This window comes from Paramisgurnus dabryanus, chromosome 7 (genome assembly GCF_030506205.2).
Source record: "Paramisgurnus dabryanus chromosome 7, PD_genome_1.1, whole genome shotgun sequence".
Classification (NCBI taxonomy): Eukaryota; Metazoa; Chordata; class Actinopteri; order Cypriniformes; family Cobitidae; genus Paramisgurnus; species Paramisgurnus dabryanus.
Window position 1 is genome coordinate 21,784,905 of NC_133343.1, and position 22,100 is coordinate 21,807,004.

At 38.0% G+C, this 22,100-nt stretch overlaps 1 protein-coding gene across 4 annotated transcripts in view; it reads right to left on the minus strand.

Annotated features, from left to right (window-relative positions):
• The window catches only part of adcyap1r1b (adenylate cyclase activating polypeptide 1b (pituitary) receptor type I), a 36,843-nt gene that overhangs the window by 4,266 nt on the left and 10,477 nt on the right, over positions 1-22,100 (minus strand). Inside the window, exons 3-12 of one of the 4 annotated variants that reach the window (XM_065298687.2) lie at positions 14,052-14,148; positions 4,356-4,466; positions 3,988-4,088; positions 3,549-3,649; positions 1,999-2,131; positions 1,500-1,653; positions 1,350-1,410; positions 533-602; positions 322-413; positions 89-218 (exon numbers count right to left, since the gene is read on the minus strand). In XM_065298687.2, the coding sequence (XP_065154759.1) occupies positions 89-218; positions 322-413; positions 533-602; positions 1,350-1,410; positions 1,500-1,653; positions 1,999-2,131; positions 3,549-3,649; positions 3,988-4,088; positions 4,356-4,466; positions 14,052-14,148 (1,050 nt within the window). Of the gene's footprint in view, positions 1-88; positions 219-321; positions 414-532; positions 603-1,349; positions 1,411-1,499; positions 1,654-1,998; positions 2,132-3,548; positions 3,650-3,987; positions 4,092-4,355; positions 4,467-14,051; positions 14,149-22,100 lie in introns of all 4 variants that reach the window. The other 3 variants (XM_065298670.2, XM_065298696.2, XM_065298679.2) reach the window with 3 other exon arrangements.

Here is a 22,100-nt window from a genome sequence, read left to right on the forward strand (position 1 = left end):
CATTATAACATGAAAACTAAAAATAAACATCTTAAGTTCTGTTGTATGCGACTACTTGACCTTTTTAAAGGAAAAGCGAGGCTTTTACCTGAAATGAGCCAAGACCAAGTTCAAACACAAGTCTTTCTCTCTTGCTGACATCTTCTGGTGTAAAAGCAAACACAGTATAATGGATTCCAAACAGGGGAATGAGGAGAAGTGTGGAACGGGCCAGACGCCTGTCAATCACATCAGTGAATTCACATGAATATACTGATGTTTATTTAAAAATGAATATAAATAAAAAACAATTCATAAATCAAAGTTATATATAAGACTAACAGATAAATGCTGGATTCATTCCCTCCAACATCTGGAGATTGAAGCTTTTGCACCAGGATTATAATGATGCCAATGAAGAGTAGAAAATTAATCTGAATGTGCATAAAAAAGAAAGAAAGCTTAATTTATATAAAGCTGCACAGTTAAATAAAAGTTTAAATGCGATATCTTTAATTGTGTTGTACAGTATAGTCAATGTTTTATAACATACCATGATAGAGGCAAGAACAGGACCCTTGATAACCCACCAGATGGCAGCATTGTCATTAATGTCCCAACACCTGCACACAAAGTCATTTGTCCTTAGTCTGACCTGTTATAATGGTTTGTTTAGAAATAATATTAAAGGGATAGTTTGGCCAAAAATGATATTAAACCGATTATTTACTCACCCCCAAGCCATTCGAGATGCATTTTAGACGAACACATTTTCAGTTATTTTAGAAAATGTTTTAGATCTTTCATTTAATTAAATTTAAAGTTACGGGGTCCACTCCTTCCTTCATAAAGTAAATCCAAATGACTCCAAAATATCCATATTTAAAACTTTATAAACGAAAAAAACTAGCTGGTAATGCGGCCATTTTGGTCACGTCCGCATTTAAGATGAAAGCGTACGCTGTTTATGGGGGATTCTGTGCCGCTGCTCTGTGCCCCCTCGCACCGAATTTGTCATACGTCACTAAGAAAAGTGCGTACACTACGCTGATACTCTCTCCTGAATACAGAGGAGTCTAAGATGGTGGCGCTACCGGAAGCTCATTATTTAAGTTTATAAAATTTTAAATATGGATATTTCTACAACAAACCCTCAGAAGGCCTTTGTTTATCAGCGTGGAGCCGTTTGGATTTCTTTTGTGAAGGATGGATGCCCATTTTTTGGACTTGAATGAGTGGACCCCATTACATCTGATTAACTGGCAGCTTGGGGGTGAGTAAATCATGGGTTTATTATCATTTTTAGCCGAACTATCCCTTTAACTACTAATATAGTATTTAAAGATTATATGAATAAATCATTTATTTACCCAATGTTATCAAAATGAGCTCTAAGGACAGCCCAGACTGTCACACAAATCGCTGGAGTACCTGAGTGAGAAAATGTGGGAGTAATTTCAGTTTTTCATACAGAAATAATATATGTGTGTGTATGTCTGTTGGCAAATGTTATGCCTCACCCCATCCAATAATGGTGTACCAGTAGAAGTATCTTTTCTCAGGAAAGAATGTCTCAACAAGTAGAGTGAAAAGGTACAGGCCCTCTATAAACAGCCAAAAGTAGTTTGACAAAACGCAACAATGGAAAAATACCATCACCGCCTTGCACTCCATCTGCAGGAAAAAGAACAAACCTTGTCTTTGTGATTTTGACAACCCAGGAATTGTCCTACAAGCTTAACTACATTAAATATACCATGACCTAAAAAGACAACTCACTGGAGAATCATACAGTATAACATTCAAAGCACATTAAATGTGTTGGCCAAGCCAAAAGGAGCTGCGGGTGACTACAGAGACCTCATTATCTGAAGCAAATGAAAGCACATAACAGCTACACAGATGTGTCAGTCTGAAACCAATTCCTTTCACAAAGCAATGACATGGGCGAGCCGGAATGTTAATGGGTCCGTCACCATGACGGACTGTGTATGTGTGTGTGTAGGTGTTGTGACTCACGGTGTGCATGAAGCAATGGTTGCTGTCCTCCTCTGCATATAAAATACCGTCTTTAATAAAGACTGAGATTGCCCTCAGGATGAAGGATACAAACAGGTTCATATGAATAAAATTTCTGGTGCAATGTAGTTTCCTGGAGGTAAAGCCAATAAAAATGAATCATTGTTACAAATGATATAAAACATTTACATGAATAAAACGGTTCGTTATTGTCCTTTATTCTGATTTTTTCCCCGATAAAACACAGCTATGACCGCTGCACCCATCGTTTCTGTGTATCACTGTGCAGCATGTTAACATATATGAAACATTCTGTTGCTGTAGTCAGTCAGGGACTACGTTTTTCAGCTGAAGGAAGGCATTTAGTGATTTTACGTCATGAAAGTTGTGTTAGTAGATATTTTTAGCACAGTCCAGCAAAGCTGCACACATAACAACTAGTAAATGTATAGCAAACATCTCTTTTCATGCGCTTGTCATTTTAGGCGGAGGTTCCGCACAATGATGGGGGCAGGACGCTTTAGCATCTAAAGAGCATTTGATTGGACAGGAAGCTAAAGTGTAGAATGATGTCATCAAAATTCTAGATTTTTTTAGCGCAGTACACTTTGAATGTTTATATCTTCTGGATGTGCATTTCTTCAGTGTTTTGGACCATACCAGCGTATATATACCGTTAAGCTCAACATATTAATGCTATAAAGAAAAAAGTTTCATTTTGATTTCATGGGGACTTTAAAGGGACACTCCACTTTTTTGAAAATATGCTTATTTTCCAGCTTCCCTATAGTTAAACATTTTATTTTTATCCCTTTGGAATCCATTTAACCGATCTCCAGGTCTGGTGGTACCACTTTTAGCATAGCTTAGCATAATTCATTTAATCGGATTAGACGCTCTCAAAAAAATAACCAAAGAGTTTCAATATTTTTCCTATTCAAAACTTGACTCTTCTGTAGTTACAGCGTGTAGTAAGACTGACGGAAAATTAAAAGTTGTGATTTTCTAGGCCAATATGGCTAGGAACTACACTCTCATTCTGATGTAATAATCAAGGACTTTTCTGCCGTACCATGGCTGCAGCATAGGCAAGGATATTACGCAGTGCCTGAAAGTAGTCCCCTTGGTTACTTTCAATAGCAGGGGACTATTTTCAGGCACTGAGTAATATCATTGCCCCTCCAGCTATGGTATTGCAGCAAAGTTAAATTTTACATCGGTCTTAGTACACAATGTAACTACAGAAAAAGTCAAGTTTTAAAAAGCAAAAATATATCAAAACTCTTTGAGTTTTTTTAGCGCGATGCTAATGGTCTAATCAGATTCAATGAATTATGCTAAGGCTATGCTACAAGTGGTACCGCCAAACCCGGAGGTCGGCTGAATGGATTCCAAAACAATACAAATTTTATGTTTAACTCTAGGGGAGCTGGAAAATATTTTTATAATATAGAGCATATTTTCAAAAAAGGGGAGTGTCCCTTTAAGGGTATAATAATGGTTTATGAAATCTTTCACAACTATCAGGTTAACCGGAGCTAAACTCTCACCTGAACCTGCAGAGAATGACCATGGCAGTGGTGAGAGACACCAGTGACGTACTGTAGCCCACAGTATACAGAGCCTTTACTGACACATAGTAGATATCCTGCTCAACAAAGAGAGAAAATATACAGAGCATGATTGTTAATTATTCAATTTGTTAAATGTATGTGTATCTTTTTATAGCTGCACAACATATTTGATTTATTGAAATATTGGACATGTGCATATGGCAATATGCAGATCACAATAGTTTACAATAACTGAAAAAAAGTTATTACAAGTTATAACATATAGCATTTTCTTTAAGCCAATCTGGTTGTACTTAAAAAATATTAGGCAGTCAAATATTTTTACAGTGTACTGTACAGTTCACTGTATACTTTTTAGTCAGGGATTGTGATGAAAAATTCAATTAATAGAAGGACAAATGTTAGAGATACTTACTGGGTTTGTTCCATTGTCATTAAAAAGGCAAACGTCAACATAGTGAGGTAACATGTCTGACCAGCCGTATTCTGTGCAGTTACGACTCACCTTTCCAAAGTCTACTAAGAAAGGCAAACAATAAAAAATCGTCAAAGAGTTACTTTCACAATAAAAACATAAAAGCTCATGTTTTAGGGTAAGAGGTAGAAATTTAGTTTCAGAAACGCTGTGGATGGTAACTATCAGTGCCGCATACCATTATAAAGGCATCTAAACGATTTTAAATGGATAGTTCACCAATGAAAACCCTCATGTTGTTATTTTGTTAAAATGTGAAATTTGTATATGTATGCTTGGCTTGACAAGCACAACAAAACAGTACTCACCATCGTTTTCTTGGCTCATGAAGTCAAATAAATCAGGGCAGGGCATCCAGACAACCTGACCAATTCTTGCCGGCTGCCAACAGGTGAGATTGTCCCACATCCATCTGCAGACTGAGGAAATAAAAAGACATCCAATACATTAAAGTGGTTGTGTCTTTATCTCCTCATGTAGATCACAAAAACATCCATGGACACTCCCTTGTTTATTGGCTTTAAACAACCAAAAGTCTTACAAAAGTAAAAATTGTATTGTTATAAATACAAATATATAAATTGTTGTAATGTGGATGAGTAGGTAAAATATTTGTATTAAATCTTTTTGCTACACATCTAACAAATGTTTAGTATGTGTTCCCAGGCCTTATTTTAGCATCTTCCAAACTTAGAAATACAAACATGTTACTCGCATATTATTGTAGCACAGGTTGTGCTGAATACAGTGCTATGTAATTTTAGCCATTTATGTTTAAGCCACTGAAAAATGACCAAATGTAAGAGTGTGTCACAACTTCTCCAGGGCCCCAAAACACCCTCAGACCCCAGAGGGTTCATCTCTAAAAAACCCATACAATAAGTGTATAAAAGTATACTGTACATACTCATCATGTATATACTATTATGCTTTAATAAAAGACTGCCTCTCACAGGCAGACTCGGTCAGTAAATGAACTGTGAATGTGCTGTCCACCCAGAATTGTGTTGGGCTTGGGACCTCAACACTGCTGTTATGTGATGTCTTTTTGTGGTGGGAGTTCTGTGATTGTAAGATTCTGTCTCTGAACCTGTTTATTTTGGGGTATTTACGGCACCTGAGAATTGAACAGCCTAATTTAAGATATATTTAGGTGTGCTACTTGACACATACAGTGATACAGTGGAAATCAGTACAGATGACAAGTGACAGAAGTAGTTCTTTATCTGTTCTTATCAGGAAATTGATGGAGAGCTCAATAAAAACAATCCATAACTAAAACTAAAAATCCATGGGCTCTATTTTAACGATCTGAAACGCAAGTGCGAAGCGCAACGCGCAAGTGAGTTTGTGGGCGGATCTTGGGCGCTGTTGCTATTTTCCCGGCGTAAGAAATAACTCTTGCGCCGGGCGCAAATCAATAAGGGGTTGGTCTGAAGTAGGTTCATTATTCATAGGTGTGGTTTGGGCGTAACGTCAAATAAACCAATCAGAACGCTATCCAACATTCCCTTTAAACGCAAGGGCGCAAGTTCCATGGCGGGTTGCTATTATTATGACGGATTTACCAGGCGCACGCCAGGAGCGGTTCACAGCCGAGGAGACCGACGTCCTTGTACGGGGGAATCCCAAGCTTGCCAGCATAAATCAGGCACGCCGTGTAACGGGAGGTGGATCTGCCTCAGGACCTGACGCCAGCAGAGGACATCGCTGCGTCCACCCTCACCGCTGAAAGGGTTTGGGGGCTTTGAAATCGGACCCAAGAAACGCAAGGTCCAACCCCAAAGTAGACTAACAAATCAAGTTCATATACATTAAGGTTTCTTATGAAAACATTTTAATTATTATTTACATAAAATAAACGTAATACAGCCACACAACAAACTTATGAAAATATTTTAATCGTTATTTGCATGAGAATTTTTTAACGCAGCCACACAATAAATAAAAACTATCACCACAATGCTCACCACTATGATTCCCCTTATCTCGTGTATAAATATTTTTTAGTGTAACAATTTATGATTTGCAAAAATAACTGTTGCATCTGTGTAGATTAGATGCAAAGTGTATGCGCGTTGTGCAAGCTATACGGTCAAGCATGCGCCCTTAAAATAGCATAATGAACAACGCGCAACGCGCCACTGACTTTAAGGGCCCTATCTTGCACCCAGCGCAATTTACTTTGTCAGTGACGCATGTATCATTCGTATTTTGCGCCGGCGCACAGCGGGTTTTTCCCTCCACAGAAGCACGTCGGCAAACTAGGGAATGAACTTGCGCTCCCTGGGCGGTTCAGCGCAAAAAAAGAGGCGTGTTCTGGCGCAAACCATCCCTGATGCTATTTTGCAGTTTCAAAAAACAATTGCGCCACTGACCAGAAAAAAAAAGTTTAAAGTCAGTGGCGCGTTGCGCGTTGTTCATTATGCTATTTTAAGGGCGCATGCTTGACCATAATGTATAGCGTGCACAACGCGCATACACTTTGCTTATCTAATCTACACAGATGCAACAGTTATTTTTGCAAATCATAAATTGTTACACTTAAAAATATTAATACACGAGATAAGGGGAGTCATAGTGGTGAGCATTGTGGTGATAGTTTTTATTTATTCTCATGCAAATAACGATTAAAATATTTTCATAAGTTTGTTGTGTGGCTGTTTTACGTTTATTTTATGTAAATAATAATTAAAATGTTTTCATAAGAAACCTTAATGTATATGAACTTGATTTGTAAGAGTACTTTGGGGTTGGACCTTGCTTGCGTTTCTTGGGTCCGATTTCAAAGCCCCCAAACCCTTTCAGCGGTGAGCGTGGACGCAGCGATGTCCTCTGCCGGCGTCTGTGTAGAGGCAGATCCACCTCCCGTTACACGGCGTGCCCGATTTATGCTGGCGCAATGATGGGGATGCCAGCTGATGAGACAATTGTGGCTATTTCCTCTCACGCCTGTTTAACCTACGCTGATTTGGTCGGGTTTCTCCTATCCCCATACAAAACAACTTCTCTGTCTTTGACGTGGGTCTCCTCAATTGTAAACCGCTCCTGGCGTACCCCTGGTAAATCCGTCATAATAATAGCAACCCGCCATGGAACTTGCGCCCTTGCGTTTAAAGGGAATGTTGGATAGCGTTCTGATTGGTTTATTTGACGTTACGCCCAAACCACACCTATGAATAATGAACCTACTTCAGACCAACCTCTTATTGATTTGCGCTCGGCGCAAGAGTTTTTTCTCACGCCGGGAAAATAGCAACAGCGCCCAAGATCCGCCCACAAACTCACTTGCGCGTTGCGCTTCGCACTTGCGTTTCAGATCGTTAAAATAGAGCCCTAAACTTTTTTTTCTGGTCAGTGGCGCAATTGATTTTTGAAACGGCAAAATAGCATCAGGGATGGTTTGCGCCGGAACACGCCCCTTTTTTTGCGCTGAACCGCCCAGGGAACGCAAGTTCATTCCCTAGTTTGTCGACGTGCGTCTGTGGAGGGATAAACCCGCTGTGCTCCGTTGCAAAATACGAATGATACATGCGTCACTGACAAAGTCAATTGCGCTGGGTGCAAGATAGGGCCCTATATATTTTTCACATGTATTTCATATAATATATATATATATATATATATATATATATATATATATATATATATATATATATATATATAGACAAAAACAATGTAAATATATAAGTAATGGAAACCATTTGCTGTTTTATTTGATGTTTATTGTAGTGTGTTAATTTGCTTACAACAGTTTTGGTGAAAAGGCCAAGAAGGAGGGAAGGAGATGGCTGGATGAAAGAATTTTGTTTGAATAATATGCAGTTCAGATTGTGTAATAAATAATAAATAAATGTTTATAAATAAAGATGTGAAATAGTTAATCTGGCTATTTTCTTTCTCTTTCTTTGGCTCGTAGAAGTTCTGAATGGCCGGTAACTTAAAAATTTAGTAGCCAGATTTGCTTGTGAGTGAAAACGTTATGTATTTATGACTTTTGGCATAAAAAAGGCAAAAATCTCTATGTGCTTTGATCGTGTTTGTATATGCGTGTATGTATGAACATCATAAATTATTCATCCCTTTATCTGTTTTATTTGGATGAAAATGATTTTACACCGAACTTAGCATGTAATGCCGAAGCATCTTATCTTATCAAGGATTAAGGGCAAGTTCATGTCTGGAGGATATTGCGCAGATCTTGATTTACATGGCCAGAAGAACATCTCTCTGAAGTGTTTTCATCAGCTCATGGAGTAAGCTTAAAATGTTTACTTTCTTGCAAAGATTTGACCAAAACAGAAGAGGTCTAATGTGGCATTCCTTTTGCATTATGGGAGCATGGTCACACACAGAACTCCTAATAAATTGTCCAAGTGTGCACATCAGATAATATACAGGAGGGGCGGTTCTAGACCCTTTTTAGAAGGGCTTCAGCCACCCTGTCTGTCGTCTTAGCCACCTTAAAATTAGTAAGTCTATCAAACTATCAAATATATTTTTCAGAAGTTTTATTGCGAAAATAATTTATTTGAAAATAATTTTGTAGTAATAACATCCACAGTGTCATATAACTGTTAAGGGTAAAATAAAATGTGTAAACATACTGACTGTATTGGAAAAAATTACAAAAATGACAGGTGCATAATAATGTGGAACACGGTGTAGATGTTTCGACTATCAGTTGACTATATAGAAACATATGACAATTTTGTTCCGAATATGTAAATCCTTATTCAAGGACACCCCTTAAGGTAATGTTACAGGACCTACACTGGTTCTGGGAAAGAAAAAAAACTAAAAATCTTTGTCTGGATAGACACTTATTAAAAAGCAAAATGGTTTTGTGATCAATTTTAGTAAAGAATGTTTTCCTGTTTTAAAATGTACATCGGCATTCAGACATTAATAGATCTAAAAAAATGCTTATTGTACTTTTATAAGCAGAAAAATAATTGTAGGCAATCATGTTAAAAAAGGTATAGATGAAATGTGTAAGGGTTAGATTGTATACAGTTGCTGGTTTGCGGTGGCAAAACTCCATTATTCACTGCAAGGCAGGGCCCCAAACTTATCCCTGCGTAGGGCCCCCAGCTGGCCCTGTCCCTAAAGTAAACTTTGACTATACATATACAGTATATAATTCAAGATTTACAAAAATAAATATTAATAAATAAATAACTTTTATAACTGTATCGCTGTTTAAGAGTTTTGGTCACCATTACTACAATTGTGTAATTGTTTTTTTTTTTACTTAAACTGTATGGGTCAGTAATATATTTATATGAATGTATTTATACTAATTGATATAATCATACCGGTCCCAATTTATTAATCACAATGCTCTTTTCACATCATCACTGAGGGCTAAACTCCCCTAAGAATGAAATCCTAGAACTTCCCCTGATATACAGTGCATAAATTTAAGTGACATAGAGTTGACATTTGTTTCTTGGTGGTCTGAGTTAATGCAGCACATCTGTAATAACAAAAGCCTGTGAATTATCACTAGAATGAGTGTTATTGGATACAATCTTCTTAGTTAGTGTTAACAATGTTCTCATTTGTGCCTCCTGTCTTTCCTAAGGAATTTTAGATCATTTAAGAGAAAGTTGATACATGCATGAGACAAGTGAGATCCCTAATAATTCTAAAAGAGCAACCTCTTAATACAAGGTTAACATCAGTCTTCCTTTCTTTGTGGGGACAGTATTATACACAGCACCAGAACAGCATAAAATGCTTTAATGCAAATAACAACCGAGACATTACTATACAAACAAGCACTGCATAAAGATTCTACAGTCAAGATTCTTAATACTGTATTAATTCTAGCAATAAACTCCATATCTACATTATCTATGTAAACACAAAGAAACAAAAAAATAAGTAAAATTCTTTGAAACATGGATTTAAAAACGAATTCTTTTCCTGGAATACACTGTAACACACGCACACACACACACACACACACACACACACACACACACACACACATAATGATTTTGCTCCTAAACGCAGCTTTAAGTACTTGTGTAAATTGGACACAGATGCGTAATTAGATAAAAGGCAGGGCTGTTCGTCATTTTACTCTAGAATGTTTCAGATATACTATGGTCCGATACACACTGCATATTAATTCAGTTGTCACTTCACTTTTTAATGCTTAATCCTGTTTTGTACAAACACAGTTCAGTAATTTACAAGACTGACAACCGCATTATACAACCGAATTAAGTCCTGCAAAATGCAGGTAGTGACAACAACATTTACAGAAAATATAAAGTATTTAAACGTGCGACGCCATGGACATGACAGATCTCTCTTCTAAAAAAATAAATGCCTAGAAGGGGAAAATGTCTTTTGTATTTGCGGTGCAGAATAGTGTGAATAGTGTTGCCAGATCTTGCACGAAAAAACAGCAAACAAGAAAAATCTAATAATAAACCGAAATAAATCCAAATGCTTTACCCCAAAGATCAAAATATTGGTACCGGCATCTTCACACTTTAATAACACCAAAAACTTGATCGCTTCATGAGCCAAAAGCCATAGTACAAAAAAGACGAGGACCTGGCAACACTGCAAAACAGCGCGCTGTGGAGCAGCCTCACAAATGCGTACAATACACAATGCCAAGACGGAGGTTTATTGCAAAACATAACACTTTTCAATTATTTTGGTCAAAGCTGTGAGTGATAAGCATGCGAGACGGCAGAACGTTGCTATGGCTATCTCTGTCTCAATCATCACATTTTCGGGAGTGAGTCTTGTTACATACAGACATGAAACGAACATTTAGGGGATTCACTCCCGCATTTAAATGTGGTTGTCACTCCCAAAAGATTTCAGTGTGTATGAGGCCTATATGTCACAATCAACCAAAAGCTGCATTTTCAGACCTGAGCCTTTGTTTCAAAACTCGGTACATTTACTCCCTTGGTTCGTTTAGGCATATGTGAACACGGCAATCGTGCTTGGATCCACACTGAAACAATTTATCCGAGACCGCCTGTACGAGGTGATCTCGGTCCGATTGCAAACGGACTCTGGAGCAGTTCGGTTTATGTCTGAAAGCAATCCCACTTAACGGACTAACGAATAGGCTATCTTATTGCTTTTTTAAACATGAACCGTATAGCACTTTGATGACGAATTCTGGTAAGCACTGAAAGCCGTTTTTTCCACACTTAGCGATGAGCACCGAGAGTTGAAAAATATTTAAGGGGTTGTGCACACCAAAACTTTTAAACGTGGCTGAAAACGACTGGAGGACCCCGAAGGCCAGCTGTTTTTTTACCTGAGTGCCGGCTTTCCTCAGCACTTTGGTAGCTGTGATACATGAGCTGTGAGCTGGTTGGTTGTTGTGATACTTGTCCCGCCCCTCCTCCACTTTGATTGGGTGGGCGTGTGAGATTGACGAGTGGAGCTTTTCACCCAAAGTGAATCTCTTTCAACTGTTGGCGCTCAGAGCTGAGCATGGGAAAACCGCAGAGCGCCGGCTTTCAGTACGGAAAAATTCGCTAGCTGCTGGCTTATTTGAAAAACGTTGAGCTTCCATTGGAAACAATTGAAAACATGCGCCGGCCGCGGGCGTAAAAGCTCTGTTGTGCACGCCCGCTAACTTTGGGTAAAAAGCTCAGCTCGTCAATGTCGGCTCTCACACAGCCGTCCAATCACAGTGGAGGAGGGGCGGGACACATATCACAACAACCAACCGGCGCATCGTACAACGTCTGATAAACAAAGCAGAAGTATCACAGCAACCAAAACGCTCAGTGGGCTGAAATAAAGCTGTTTGCCAGGCGTTTTCAGCCGCGTAAAAAAGCTTTGGTGTGCACGCCATCTTAATTAAGAAAACCCAAGAAAATTTACAAATAAAAACTATTTGTTTAAATCACTCTTTGGTTAACTTTTAGCTAACTTTTAGCCTAATTAAATCAAGGGCAGAATTTAATTCTGATCATAAAGTTATGCAATATAATGCCTTCAAGCATTACTTATAGCAACATTCAAAAGTAACTTAGCAAACCTAAGCAAATGCACTTTATTTCTACATTTACTCTCATTATTTAGTCCCAAGAAAGCATGCTGGCAACTAGAAATATTCTGCCTATATAAAAAATTTTTTTTGTTGAATTAAGATTAAATAAATAAATAAACAGGACAACATAGCAAATGTATTGTTTTGAGCTATTGACTGAATTATGTTCTTTCAAAATAAAAACATTGAGTTAAGCAATAGAGTTACAATTTCAAGTCGGACATTTTAAAATGATGCAGCTGTGTTTCAGCATCCCTTTGCATCCCTCTGTGGGCTGTTTCTATTTTATGTAAATGCATTGGCCTGCTCGCTATATGGACAGCTCCTTGTCATATTAAACTGTCAACATTTCATTACTGGTGGTGAATGTTACTGTCCAAAGGATTATGATCAATCCTCATGCAGGCAATGCAGAAGCAATGTCAAAATCTAAGCTCTTGTGACTTTCCTCCCACTTCCAGCTAAGCATCACAGTGTCTTAAGGATTAAGTAAGGAAAAAAGACTTTATTTTCATTTTCTAATTTATTTCAGATCACTCTGAGCTTGGTAAAATCCAAAATCTAAATAAAACTCCTCTTTACATATCACAGGTTATATGTTCATTTTCAAAGTCTCATATACTGTCAGTGAATATCAGAATAGATAATAATTTTAGCTGAGTAAAACAGTTTCATGTAAACCTTTCTGTTGCTTCCTTTTACAATACTGTAGCTTTGAAATGTCTTACATTATATAGATTTTCTTTATCTATATACAGAAAATGTTTATATTTGACCCAGCAGTGGATTAAAACAACTTTAGGGAACAAATATGACCCCAAACTAAACTAAAATAAAAACTATTTCACACAAACACATATAGATTTGGCAGAAGGTCTGGACTCAGTAGCAGCTTCAATTTGCAAAGGACCACCCAAGAGGATGTATGACTGTCATGTAAAGCAACCTATTTATATTGTCAAGTTTTGCGCCTTTAAAACCTAAAGTAGTTGTCCCAGCATATCTTAGAAATCATGTAGAAACCAACCAGTCATATTCTAACTCAACTCAAATTTTGTGTGCTTTATGCATGAGACGTTCAGTCAGTGGTGTTGTGACGTGAAGTTGGGACAAGCTGAGACATTAGTCCCTTTCACACATACAGTCTTTACTGGTAATTTAGTGGTAAATTGCAGTTAACATGTCATGTGTGAACAGAACCTTTCCGGTAAATCAGTGCTCCCAATTTACCAGTAAGACAGGTTGTAAGATTACCAGTTATTTACCGGTAAGCGCTATGTGTGAACGAAAAATATAGGATTACCGGCATTTAGAATGAACGACGTCAGACCGCGCTGACAGATCGGGCCAATCAGAACGTTTTTAAACAGATGATGCGTTTACCACCGCACTGTTTACGTTAGTTTCCACACCCATGCTGCTTAAAAGTCGAGCACAACTGAAGTTAACATCCACATTTCTTCAAAGTTGTTTAAAACAGCTTACCATATATTTGCCAAATTGCCGACGTCCTTAGCACACCCTCGGTGAAGCCTAATGTGCAAACACAGGTTCCGTTTGACGCCGCCTAATGCAATGTTGTTTGGTCACGAGCAACTTCGCGACCATTTGCCACAGATGTAAAAACAACAAAATACGGACCGACGATATTAAGTCATAACCCGCCATTTTGTACAAATACGACACGGAGCTCGCGGCCGCGCGCCACAGGTAACTTCTGCTTTCTCTCCGAGTTTACCGGTATTTTGATACTAATGTGTGAATGATGTCTTACTGGTAAAAAGACAGGACGTCACTGCATGTGTGAACAGCACATTTTTGTATTTACTGGTAAATTCATTCTGGTAAATTCATGGTAATTTACTAGAATTACTGTGTGAAAGACGCTATTAAAAGACACCTGTACTGAGCACCCATGGATACAGGGCTCGGGACAGTGTTCATTAAATGTGATTCTTACCTAATTCAGGTTCACTGTTAGGATCATCCATTGCCATTCTTTCCATGCACTTCTCTTTCTCTAGCTGCATGACACAGTCTGGGTGCATGCATGAGATCTAAAAGATAAAAAAACATGAGGTGCAACATTACAATCATGTTCAAGAACTGTTTCATTTATAAGAAAATACTGCATGCTTTCAGAATATGAATATAAGAATAACCAAAAGCTTGCAATAACCTATAAAGTCGCCATGTACATTTTACACTTAATCACATTTACCACGGCAGCATGTAGAATTTATAGTTGTTTTGTAAACTGCAATGGGAAAACTGGGTTCGAACTGACATAGGGCTCTATCTTATACCCGGCGCAATGCAGCGCAATGCGCAACGCAAGTGTCTTTTGCTAGTTTCCACCCTGCGCAATTATCATTTTCACGTTTAGCGCCACGTTGTTTAAATAACAAATGCATTTGCGCCCCCTTTTGCGCCCATGGGCATTCTGGTCTGAAAATGAGGGGTGTTCAGGCGCATTGTTGGAGCTTTGCTATTTTGAGGCAACTAAAATAGACTACGCCATTGACCAACAAAAACCTTGTCTAAAGTCTAAAGTCAATGGCGCAATATGTTTTTTGTTATTTAAAGAGCGCATTAGTAATATGTGCCTATAAACGGGACGACAACGCGGGTTTGCTTATCACATACATGAATGCGCAGCAGCACAAAAACGCTTTTAAATATGAAAGATTAAAGGATTTAATGTAAACGATTATTATTGAGTCTCTTGGACATAAATGAGGACTAATTATGAGACGTTAGAAGGCACAAAGAGCTGCTTCACCTGCAGCCTGGTAAGTAAATAAATGCTTTGCTTTAAACAAATGCATCTGTTTTAAAATGTGTTTTTTTTAAATGCTACCTCACTGATTTATTGTATATGATGACTCTGTACCTGTGGATATGGTGAGATGAGAAACATTTTTAAGTAAGCTTAAAACTTACGCAGTGCAGGTGCTGAAACGTGTGGAGAGCAGTTTGTAAATTCTTTATCTCCTGTTTGTTACAAATAAACCTTTTCTTCCAGAAATTATTTTTGATGATATTGGATAGCCATACATTTAAAGCAATTAAAAGCCAGCTTTTTTACTTCCAATACAAGTGACAATTCCAATACAAGTTTAAAACAACACAATAATTTAACATTAATCTTAAAATGGGGGTCTTCTTCCTCCGCTTAGTTTTTCAGTTTACAAAGTCCGTCATCTAAATAGGGATTAAACATAGTGCCAGCGCAACTGGCTTTTAAAGGGTTTGAGAGCTGAGACTCTCATTGGTTTATTGCACGTTACGCCCAAAATACTCCCGTTACTCATTAAAAAAAAAGGACCAACCTTTTCGGCCATGCGCTCGGCGCACAAACCATTTTTCCCGTCGTTAAATTTGCAAAAGTGGATTCGGACACGCCCAATTAGACGTTGCGCTGTGCGCTTTAGACAATGCGCTTAGATCGTTAAAATAGGGCCCATTGTGTATGGCACCTTACCAACCCCTGTCAATTTGCACAGGTGGGGGAGGAGGGAGGACCCACTGTGGAGGTTATGTAGCGGGAGAGGAATACAGTAATGGCGCACATTCTGTCAGGGAGTAAGACCGCATTGACACAGGGGAGATACAGGTGGCCCCATGACAGGGTGTTGGCAGTGCTCGCAGACATCTTGGAGCAAGAAAAGAGGAAGAAACAACCAGGCAAAGTAAGACCATTGCTGAACACAGCCAAAGACCTGTCGTTCACGGCCAAGCAGTCAGCCCACGGATAGAAAATGAAGGTTAATCTTGGGAACAAACTCCACTTTCCCGAGGCAGTACTGTCTACAGCTCTTAGGCATGATATCATCATGTGGTTTCCAGAGCGAAGGAAGATCATCCTGATGGAGTTGACAGTGCCGTGGGAGGAGGGGTGGGAGGAAGCAAGAGCCAAATACCAGCAACTTGTCCAAGACTGCAAGGACAAGGGGTGGACATGTTGGCTGATGACAGTGAAAGTCAGATGTTGAGGATTTCCAGCTCAATTTGTGTGGAATCTATTGAGAAAAGTTGGACTGAGGGGCCACTTAAGGAAAGCAGCCATTTGTAGGCTGGAAGAAGCGGCAGAGAGAGACTCCTGTTGGCTTTGGTATAACAGAGAGGACACAAGCTGGAGGCTTGGAGGAGAGGGGATGAGACCTGTCCAGTCGCTTCTGACCCACCAACTGGTTAAGGGTCGAAACACCCAGTGAAGGTTAGGGACCGCATGACGACCTCTTTTCCAGGCCAAGGCTTCATCCATTAGAAATAGGTGTATGATAGCATCACAGATCTCTTACTTTATATAAATGAATTGTTATAAGTTGACTTATTAAATAGTGGGACAATTAATTATGCATAGGATTTTTGGAAATATACTGTATGTGGTTACTACTGTATACATTTCACTATCAGGCTGATGAAGATCAGTTGATCGAACGTTGCAACGCAATTTTCATTAAATACATTTTTTCAGCAAGCAGATAGTGTGCGGGAATTGTTCTTTGTATATTTTGAGACTTTTTGTCGTCTTATCCTACGCACCTTTCTATTGACTTCAGGTGTGCGACGCTAATTTGTTTAAATAAAAATTTTTAGCAAAAAGATGAAATACTTGCATTTTTGTGAAGGAGTTTTGTTAAGCCCAGAATACACTGCAGGATTTTTGCCCTCTTACTGTATAAGATCATTACCTTATCGCACTGTGCGACATGGATCGTTAAACTCAGGTACAACAGACATGTAGACTTTACGATGATCACACGGAAGCTTCGGCGGCTGCGTCACACGTTAGTGCAACGTCATCAGCATGCGCTCGTGGTAAAGAAATACCAGCGCGCAGGTTGTAGCAGCAAACACACTGTGCGGTGATCATGCTGAATTTCTGGAAATCGTAGGCTATCGTAGGCTATCTTTGGACGCAACACCGGGAAAAACAGCCGTCTTTGAACCTCTCTCATTATACGACATAGGAACACAGATGAAGAGCCATGATCACAGAAATAGGCTTTATGCCCAGCTGCACTACTTCCTGAGTTTTTAGCCAGCTCCTTGTTTCCTGTCTGCCATTATTGGACAAACTGATTAATCCAGGAGTGTCTGATTATTGTTGTTGCGACTACTGAGGTCAGGCACACCTGGATTAATCAGTTTGTCCAATAATGGCAGACAGGAAACAAGGAGCTGGCTGAAGTTCAGAAAGTAGTGCAGCTGGGCATAAAGCCTATTGCGACGATTGTTTCACGATGGCAATATTTTATCTGGGACAACCAATAATCATGAAGTGTACCCCGGGCTTAAGAGATCAGATTCAGAACGTTATCAAAACATACACAGAGTTTAAAATTAGTAAATAACGTTTTGGCTTCAGTTTTTTCATAATTTGCGCCATTTAGTGGATAATCTTGGATAATTGCAGATTAACATAAAAATACAAGTTTTATATGCAAATGTTCTCTCTTAATTGATAAGATAACTCATCAATGGCAGGGAAAGAGTTAAATACACTTATTGGGTTTACTAGAGATTATATGAAACAATCAAATCCTAAATAGCCCTAGTGTTATTCAGAAACCATGGAATTGCCATTTACATTATTATTTTTTGTCTGGCAGTCGTTCACTTGGCCTTGTCAAATGAACAGATAAAGCTTAAGCATTTCTGACAGCGTCGGGCAGTTTGATGTGCTCATCATTAGCTTATCGCCCTGGATCAAAATCCGAGTAGTCAGGCAGTAAGTACAGATCCATTTCCACATTTCCATATTGAAAGGGTTGTGACTGGGAAACTTGTAAAACGTACAATAATAATAATGTGTCATGCTTTTTTTGCAATTTTGGTATAAACCTGATGACATCTTTACCGAGCCATTGGTGACATTGGAGTTTTTTAAAGTTTAGTTTCGCGTGCTTTTAAACTAAAGTAAAAAAAAGAATTCTGCACATGAAGGTTTTGCGTGAGCACATGAAAGTTTCGCCTGAGCACATGAAAGTTTCACATGAGCACATGAAAGTTTCGCGTGAGCACATGACACTAAACTTTATTTAATTTTTGCTCCATGTCCCCTTAGGGGCTCCGTACATCTTGGAGTTAATTAAAATTTTTAAAAATGACATATTTTATATTTTGTTTCAAAAACAAATCATGAAATTAGTTTCAAACATTTGGAAGAAAAAAAAAAGTGTATTTTGTATATTTTTGTCATTATCAGTCAAATCAAAAAAGCAAAGCAAAGAATGCAAAAGAAGTGCTGCACGGGAACACCCTGTTACACCCAGTGTTCGAATTATGTCAAAGCTTATGGGGGGTCCCCTACCTAAGCCCCACCCCCTGGCCAAGCCCCACCCCCCTCATTATAAGGTCGCTGTGATTTGACAAAGTAAGATGTGATCCAGGATCAACAATCATCTGATCCTGGTTTTAATCAAAGAAACCCCAAATTACCCTTAACTCAAAACCTAAATGTTTTTACCCCTCAAATTAGTGTGAAACACTGCAAGGCCAGAAATTTTAAACAGAAATGGGGTGAAATAGGGTGGACCTAAATGCCTACTCTCAAATTACATAATGTTACTATATAGTATTGGTTAAATGGATTTCATTGCGTTTTAAAATCATAGATCGAATAATTTTCGGATCAGCAAAACTGGGGATGGGAAAATAAAATAAGAACAAATTAAGAAATGATGAGCATATAAAAATAGAAAAGAACAAAGTTACAAATAAAGTAAGATCTAACAGTAGTATTAAGGTACATAAATAGAATCAAATAAACATTAACACTGTCTTCTTTATTATATAAATTAAATATAATTAATCTTTTTAAAGATACAGAAGTTATTTTCCTTTGTTTTCTGTTGTTTAATTAATATGAATGATACAAACATAAGCAGATAAGAACTGCTACTTTCAGACCAACACAAAGAGTTGACTTCTTTCTGAACTGTTTGCACTCACTTTAAAACATAACTGAATGTTTTTATGAGAATAGGTTCCAAGACTGTTGTATTTCAAAATAATTTTGTGTTTGCATGCTTTAGAATCGCGCGTCTCCGTGCTCCGCTTATTAGTGTGCGTTCATTTGAGTATGTGTGCGCGTCATTGCCTGTGCAAACACACAACAGCTCACTTTAACATCTTGCGCTCAAATTGTTTAAAATCGCTTGCATGTTAACATTTGCAAGGTTTAAAACCACACATGCAAAAAATAAGCTTTCTATAAATAGTTATTTATTTCTAAAAGATGCCTATTTGAGTGATTAGTATTAAAGAGAGTATCATTTATTATCATTTATGCGTGATTTCTTCTGCTTTCCCAATAAAATATTTTGTGTTTCTTTTGACTTGCTGGACCAGCTGTCAGTTTGAGTGTGTAACCTCGCCACTGTTATGAAATAATAGTTTAAGAAGAAAAAAAAAACCCTAACCCTAAAGATTACTAAACATTCTTACCGTCACTGAGGTGAATCCACATGACACGCAGAAACATAACTCATCTGTCAATTCCTCCAGAAAACAGCAGGAGGCGCACTTGCGAGTTTATATTTATTTCAGACAGAAATCATTTGAATGAGTTTTTAGCGAAATTGGGACAAATAACAGACAGCAGCCTATCGCTTTGTGACAGCGCAACATGAGAACTTTAAATTCATGTAGTATTTTAATTTGAATAAAAACCAGGGGACCCCCCTAATTAATATTTTTGTGGTTTATGGGGGGTCCTTCGAGGCTTATAGCAGGTCCGGGACCCCCCCAGACCCCCTTCAATTCGAACACTGGTTACACCCTGACGAAGGCTTGTAAGCCAAAACGCGTAGATGTATTTGTCACCTGTTTTTAAAAGATTAAGCCATGTAAAAATAAAGGCTTTTGAACTTTTTCTATATCATTCGAGTGCCTTGGAGATTCTTTATATATTGAGAATCCAACCCATTTTGGCATTGGAAGCACTAGCAACATGTTCCACCAGTGGACCATTTAATTTAGTCCAACTTCATTTTAAAAGTTATTTTAAGGTGCCCATAAAATCCACCTGTCTCTATTTCTCTTAATTAGCATTCATACTGCAGAAAGTGTTAGGGTTGCTGTATTAAGGATAAGAGGGTGTCACAGAATCTTAATTTGGAGCTATTAATATATTCATGTCAAAACACCTTTCATGCTGAGAGGCAGTTTTAAAGCACTAACACTTTAAACAACATCAGTCAAGTAAAAACATCAGAGCACACGAATTACAAGGTTACCAATTAAACAATGACAGCAGCTCAACGGCAGCCAAGGACTGTGACATCTTCAAGGAACTGTTTGCTATGAGAAAACATTAAAGGCCAAACCATAATGCAGAAAATGAATAAACTGACCTACGGGCCACGGTTAATGAAAAACTATTAACATGTGATGGGCTGGTAATATGAGAACCCTAGTGTGTTCATATTAAGAGATAATCTAATACATTTGAATTACAGTATACCTGAAGGTTGTTTATATTGGTTGTTTGAAAATTTTCATTAAACATCCATCATATTTTGGATAACTGTGTTATGCCAGCCGGGTCTCATGAGAATTTGTATGTCTTTTACGTGTTGGCTTATTCGTATGAAGTAAATCGTACAAAAACATACAATAATCATAAAAAACAACATGATCTCATGGAAAGTCGTGTTATAGTCATGAAAATTTTGATTAATTTATTTGTGTCCATGGCACGAAATTCAGCTTTTTCATGCCTTGAGCACAAATGTGTTTTTTTATTCATGTCACTCGCACAAATTTCTATACAAACTTTTTTGTGTCTGTGGCATGACTTTTTGTTTCAAGTCATTTTATGTATTGTTTTCTCCTTTTTTTTAATATTTTTAAATCATTGTCGCTTGGGTTCGGGGTTAGATTTGGGTTTTGGGTTAGAATGTACTTTTATGTATTGGTTTCTACATGTTTTTCTTTCGCTTTTAAAACTATTCTCGCCTTGAGTTGGGGTTTGGGTTAGGATGTCTAAAAATGTAACAGAAAGTGTTTCTAACCCCAACCCCAAGCGACAATGGTAAGAAAACAGGAAAAAAACAATGAGAAAACAATGAAACGAAAAGGAAAGTCATGCAACGGACATGTAAAAATAATTATAGAAATTTGTGACACAAAAATTACATTCTTGCTCAAGGCACGAAAAAAGCTGAATTTCGTGCCATGGAAACAAATAAATGAATCACATTTTTCATTAGTATAACACGACTTTCCGTAAGATCGGGCTGAAAAAAAAACAATAGTGACACTATTGCAAATCGTACAAAATGTGGTCGTATAATTAAATACGAATTAGCCACCTCGTAAAATAAGTACAACTTGCAATGAAATAGCATGACCTTAATTTTAAAAAACATGTAAGCCTGGAGAAGAAACATCCTAAATAACATATTTTAGCAATAGAAATGCCTGTAAAATGAAACAGAATATTAAATAAATTTAAGAAATACAATAAATAAATCACCTATGAAAGCACTGGTGCTCATGCTGATACCCTGCGGATGTGTACTGACATTGCAGTTAGTTTGATAATTGGTCTCAGAGCACTGTGCTCCTTGTGTGTTGCCTCGAAAACATGAGCAGAATTTAATAAACATGAGCCCTGCATTAATATTCAAGGCTGCACTGTCAGCTCTCACCCGCATCACAGGGTTGATTTCCATCATAAAGGGACTACACAATTTACTCCAACACTATGGCAGTCACACAAAAATGCACATGAACACACAAAATAATTGTATGTTTCTTTCTTTGCATCTTTTCCTGCTCCATAATTAACACTGTTCACTCAATAAAAACAAGGGTATAAACGATCCTTTGCAATGCACCTGCCTTACTGTTAACACTGTGAAATAAAACAGCATGGCCTTTGCTGCTTCAAGTACTCACTGTACCAAAACTACATTGGCACTTGGACAGTTTACATTTGGCCTGTCTGGTGCCAGTGATCCTTAGATGCCAGGCGCCTTTTCGATGCCAATGTGTA